General features: G+C 45.4%; 1 protein-coding gene across 4 annotated transcripts in view; it reads left to right on the top strand.

The window, feature by feature from the left end:
• ARHGAP25 (Rho GTPase activating protein 25) overlaps nucleotides 1–6,000 on the top strand; it is an 80,803-nt gene extending 74,803 nt beyond the window's left edge. For all 4 annotated transcript variants that reach the window (XM_045193876.3, XM_045193879.3, XM_045193878.3 and 1 more), the window contains exons 10-11: nucleotides 930–1,462; nucleotides 4,055–6,000. In XM_045193876.3, the coding sequence (XP_045049811.1) occupies nucleotides 930–1,462; nucleotides 4,055–4,262 (741 nt within the window). In that variant the 3' untranslated portion in view covers nucleotides 4,263–6,000. The remainder of the gene's footprint in view (nucleotides 1–929; nucleotides 1,463–4,054) is intronic.

Raw genomic sequence — 6,000 nt, forward strand, 5'->3', positions numbered from 1 at the left:
TGTATCTCTGGGCTAAATTCCCAGAACTGTGATTGCTGAGTCAGAAGGTAAATAGATTTGTGATGTGTAATTTTGATTAAAATTATCAGGTGAAATATGTGCCATTTTGTAGTTCCACCAGCAATGCACAGAAGAACCTGTTTCCTTACAGCTTCCCCAGCAGAGGGGTGTTGTCAAATTCTGGGGGCTTTTTTGGAGGGGGACTATCCTTTTGATAGGTGAGAACTGGTATTTCAGTACTTTTAGTTTGAGTTTCTTGTATTATTAGAGTCCAAGCATCTTTTCTTATATGTAAGGGCCAGCTGCGTTTTCCTCCGTGAACTGCCTTATCTCGTCCTTTGCTCATTGGCTGTTGGTCTTTTTCTTTTCAATTGGTTATTGGTCTTTTTCTTCTCAATTTTTATGAACTTTATATATTAGGGCAATTAGCCTGTTGTCAGTGATATGCGCTGCAAATTTTTTTCCAGTTTATCATGTTTTACTTGATTTAGCATGCAGTGATTTCTTTGTTTTAATTTTGTTCATTTTAGTCTTGGGGGTCATGCCATGTAGGTTGAATTTATCAAGCTTTTCTTTCATGGCTTCTGGATTTTGAGTCATAGTTAGAAAAGCCTCCCCATTCTACAGTTGTAAGAGAATCCTGGCTTCAGACTCTTTTACCACAAACATACAATGCTTCAGTTAGTTCTTCACCTCTAGAATATGAGTTTCTTCAACTATAATGTTCTTTAAAAAATAATGTCAGTCAGATAATCAATTTATGTGACAAATGAAGAGAATGTCTTGTAATCAGAGCTTCATAGGTGTGCGGCCCAGAGATGTTTTCCTTCAAGTCTCTAATTCTTTTCTGGGGAACCTGACACGTTGTGACGCGGCGAACCTGTGACATGGGACAAACCCATGTGACATTCACGGTCATTTTTTTCTAGACCAGTGACTCGGAAGCAACCAGCCCCACTGGACAGCAGCCGAGTGACATGTGTCTGGAAGACAGTAGCAAAGCTCCCAGGGAAAAACCAGGAGACTGGAAGCTGCAATCACGAAAAAGGACTCAGACACTCCCTAATCGGAAATGTTTCTTGACAGCATCTTTTCAAGGTGCCAACAACAGCAAGATGGAGATCTTTAAAAATGAGTTCTGGTCACCTTCTTCAGAGGTGAAGGCAGGGGATGGGCACAGGAGAACGATGTCTCAAGGTGTGCCCAACCTTTCTGATTCCCAGAGGACTTCCACCTATGATAACATCCCTACTCTGCCAGGGCCCCCTGGGAGTGAAGCAGGTGCACTCCCCTCCCAGGCCTGTGACTCCAAGGGAGATGCTCTTTCCAACCCAAACTCTGAAACCGGGCCTGGGACAAAGAACTCTGGAGACGAGGAACTTGAATCTTTGCAAAGGATGGTCCAGGAGCTGCAAAAGGAAATAGAAACACAGAAACAAACGTATGAAGAACAGATTAAAAAGTGAGTCACATAGAGTGGGAAGCCACTCACCTTCCATCTTTAGAAGCAGTAAGGATTATTCTCGTCTGCCAAAGAATGACATTATAAACCTTCAGTTTAGAGAATACAGTAATCTGTAGTCATAAAAGGAATGATGAGATGACTAAGTTAGTGAAAACTCTAAGCTTTAAATTAAATTCATGAAAAATTACGTAGCTTCAGTAGCTTAATCAACTATTTCCAAATGGTGATTCTTTAAGGATGAACATACCTTAACAAATTAAGAGGAACTTAATGTTTTTTTCATATCAGTGTGATTTATCCATTCTGACAATATTTATTGAGCACCTATTGTGTGCTAGGTACCATCCCAGCTATTGGGGAATAGCACTGAACAAAATAGGCAAAAGTCCCTGTGTTAATGGAGCTGTCCCTCCAGCGGGAACAGACGGACAATACGAATAAGTGATGAGAATATATGCTATGCCGGATGGTGGAAAATGCCGTGGAGAGAAAAAAAACAGGCCAGAAGGTTGTGGGATTCAAGAAGGGGGTTCCAGTGTTAAACAGGGTGGTCAGGAAGGCCCTCTGAGAAGATGGCATTAAAGCTAAAGCCTGAAGGAGAAGAGGGAACAAGTCAGGTCTACATGTGGGAGAAGAGCAGGCCAGGCAGAGAGAAGCAAATGTGTAGAGGCCAGGGGAAGGGAGTGGGTCTGTGTGTTCATCCACTCTGGAGCAGGGGTGGGCTAGAGCATGAGGAAGTAACTGAGAGCAGAGAGGGCAGAGAAGGGCGGGAGACCAGGCCACAAGTCAATCATTTGTAGAACTACAAGACTTGTGTGACACCGTGGCAGTGACCAGAACAGTCCTGGAGAGACTTTCACTGTGTTCTAACATGAGTGTCACTGACAGGGTGGGGAAAGAACTGGTTTCCATGGAGGCAGCCACTCCTTCTGAATGGAACAGTCTTCTGAGCCCACTGTCAGGGGCCTCCCACCCTTGGTGGAGGGAGAAGGAACAGTCTGTAGTGTCTGAGTTTCATGCTTCAGGCATACCTTTTCATGGAATCCCCACAGCAATTTTTGAAATAGGTAATATCCCCATTTTACAGAAGAAATGGAGGCTCAGGGAGGACAAAAAGATTCCCGAAAGTCTCACACTGAATCATTGGTGGGGCTAAGATTTGAACCTGGGTTGACCAGTTCCCAAGTCCACTCAGATCTTACCTCTCCACTGAAATCACTAGTCAAGATCTAGCATAGTGTCTCATTTGAGATGTCCCCCAAAGCAAGAGGTATGTGGAGAATTTGGAGAAGAAAACTAGATTTGTAATGGGAGGACCAGAGGGAATGAGTCTAATTTAGTTTTTGAAGCAATAGGCAGTGGTAGACAAGGCTCTGGAGAGGGACCAATACACGCAGATTGGGGCAAAGCCCTGGAGACAGGAGTCAGGCACAGGCTCAGATGGGAGCTCCAATCTCCATACAAAGCGGTCAGACTGTTGAGGGAGCAGAGAGGTAGCACCTCTCAGAATGAAATTTCCAATCACACAATCTTCCCACAGGCCTGAAATGTCCTCTTTTGGCTTAAAAAATGGCGTATGTACTCTCATTCCTAAGAGTTAATTCAGCACAGCCTGGTTGGGGGCACATGGGACTAGACTAAGGTTTTGGCCAACAACAGTGAAGATCCTCTGAATTCAGGAATCCAATAGCTTCGTCACCTGGAGCAGGATTCAGAAGGGAGGGTGGGACTGCCAGGACTGCTGCTCTCAAAGGGAAGTTCCCTGGACTTCTCCAAATCTTTATCCCTAGGAGGCCTTCATAAGAGAAGGCACTGGTAGCTACTCACCATTGAAGCAGTATGAGAAGGCACTCAAGTGTAAGAAAGGTGTTGGGAATCTGGAATATGAGTGGGGCTTTAGCAGTCAATCAACATTTTTTTAAATTGTTTTTCAATTCCAGTTGTCCCAATTTTTCCTCCATTGCTCTCCCCTGCCTCGCCCATGCTCCCTTCCCCCACCGCCTACTCCCTCAGTCAGTCCCCACCCTGTGGTCCACATCCATGGGTCCTTTACATGGGTTCCTTGACTAGACCTTTCCCCTTCTTTCCCCTGTTATCCCTCTCCCCCCTCCCCTCAGTCTGTTCCTTGTTTCCATGTCTCTGGTTCTATTTTGCTTGTTTGTTTGTTTTTGTTCATTAGGTTCCACTTACAGGTGAGATCACATGATATTTGTCTTTCACCACCTGGGCAGGACTGACACAAGGTGCCTGGGGTGGGGGTGTTGAAATGTACATAATTAGACATGGCCCCTCCTTTCAAAGACTATTATCTAGTAGAAGGTACAAAATGTGAAATGACATGAAAAACAACAATACAAGAGATGTCACAAGATGGTGTTAAATGTCAAAACAGGTGCTCAGACATGACTGGGAATTCAAGTTTCCTAGGGAGTGCTCCCATCAGGGTTGGGACATAAATAAGTGGTACAGGTTAGCTAGGGGTCTTATGATATGGAAAGGAAAATAGACAGAAGAGGTTGTGAGCAAGAGTGAAGGCAGAGTCTAGAGGTAATACTCAATTCTTCCATTCCTTTCTTTCCTTCCTTGTAGCCTTGAGAGGGAGAACTATGACGTCTGGGCTAAGGTGGTGAAGCTCAATGAAGAACTGGAGAAGGAGAAGAAGAAGTCTGCAGTCTTGGAAATCAGCCTCCGCAATGTGGAGCGCTCCCGGGAGGATGTTGAGAGGAGGAACAAAACCCTGGAAGAAGAGGTCAAGGAATTTGTGAAATCGATGAAGGAGCCCAAGGTGGATGCGTGAGGGTCCAGGAGTATGGTGGAGGCAGTCCACAGAGGCCCAACACTGCTCCCTTTCTCCCTGGTACCTGAGGTCTAGGAAGCAAACGTACTCCCTAAGAGGAGAGAACGCCTGGGGGGGGAGGGGAAACACATTTCCCAGTAAATAAATCAGTGGAATTTGCAGGAAGATAAGGGTGAGCAAGGACATATGTGGACATCTGTGACTGCCTGTGGCCGTATTCAGAAGGATTGCATTATTCCACTGTGGTCTCAGGCTGAGTGAAATGGAACCTTCCATGGCTGGATGGCTAGTCCAATGGAGACATTTGAGGCAGGCCTCATCCCAGGACCTAGGAAATAGGCTTCCCCCAAGCAAGGCTAGACTGAGGCTTGGTTCTTTGTTTTCTGTGTGGACCAATTCGTGTAGTCAGATGGCCTCAGGGCATCTCTGAGACACTGGGGCTGAAAATGATCTTCTGAGGTTGAGCACTCACCATGGTTTGGAGGGGCTGCGCCTGCTGAAGCCGGAGCCCCGTTCTGCCACTCCCACAGTGATGCGCAATCTCCAGGGGTTGGACCCTCAGAATTACCATTAGCCTAAGAGAAAATGGATAGTAAACTGTATTTATGAAAGCAAATTAATGACAAAATTATATTCAAATAAACAAACAAACGAAAAAAGCAGGGCTGCTGATTTATACACCTTTTGTGAGAGTTAGTAAAAGCCCCCCCCCTCACCTGGGGCAGATGCACCCCTCTCCAGGCACACAGCTCGGTGAGCAGGACACAGACTGGATTCCAGTCCTTTCTTGCCTTTCGGTGGCCACAATTGTATTGTTAGACCCACTCTGATGTCACTTCCTTAGAGGCTGGTTGGGGGCTTACACAGTTACAATCATAACAATAATATTTTTTCTGTTTCACCAAAATACAGGTGATTTCACCCGTTAAAGGGACAGGAGGCACTAGGCTTTTCTAGACAGCAGACTTTTCCTCCACAGTAAGCCAGCAGGCAGAGGCCCCTGGTGAGGCCCCAGGCCTTGGTAGGTAAGATAGTGGAGTCTTTAATGGTTTTCTAGTTAAGTGGTTTCCAATCTATTTTGACCACGCACCCCTTTAGTAGAAAATGTTTGTGTGTGTACCCCCTAGTACAGGAATATTTATTTATTTATAAATTATATACATATCCTATTACTATATTGCTATATCGTATATATTATAAAACATATACAGAACAGTCCTGCAGACTTTCACTGCTCTAACGGAAGTGTCACTGACAGGGTGGGGAAAGAACTGGTTTCCATGGAGGCGGCCACTCCTTCTGAATGGAATAGTCTTCTGAGCCCACTGTCAGGGGCCTCCCACCCTTGGTGGAGGGAGAAGGAACAGTCTAATATACAGAACAGAAATTGGATAATCAGATAACAACAAATACAAATAGATGGTCTCAAATATGCTTTCCGCTCTGGAGACCGCCGGCTGGGTTCCCAGCAGGTATTACTTGGACTGAGTTCGGCTGCGTCACCCCATTGCTCCATTAAATTTACTTGAACTTTTGAAGCCACGTGACTTAGTCAGTGGCTTGAAATCTGTGGTACCACAGTGAAAGTTCAGTCTTCCCCAGCGTCTGTGTCTCCTCCATTTCTCCTTTACTCTCTTTGTTTTCGCATTTTTTTCTCCTCCTCTGTTTGCGTTCTTCACTCTGGTTAGTTTCCCCTCGCCTGCGGCCATGACCTATTACTCACGGAGTGAAAGGTCCA

This window comes from Desmodus rotundus, chromosome 5, assembly GCF_022682495.2.
Source record: "Desmodus rotundus isolate HL8 chromosome 5, HLdesRot8A.1, whole genome shotgun sequence".
In the NCBI taxonomy this organism is placed as follows: domain Eukaryota; kingdom Metazoa; phylum Chordata; class Mammalia; order Chiroptera; family Phyllostomidae; genus Desmodus; species Desmodus rotundus.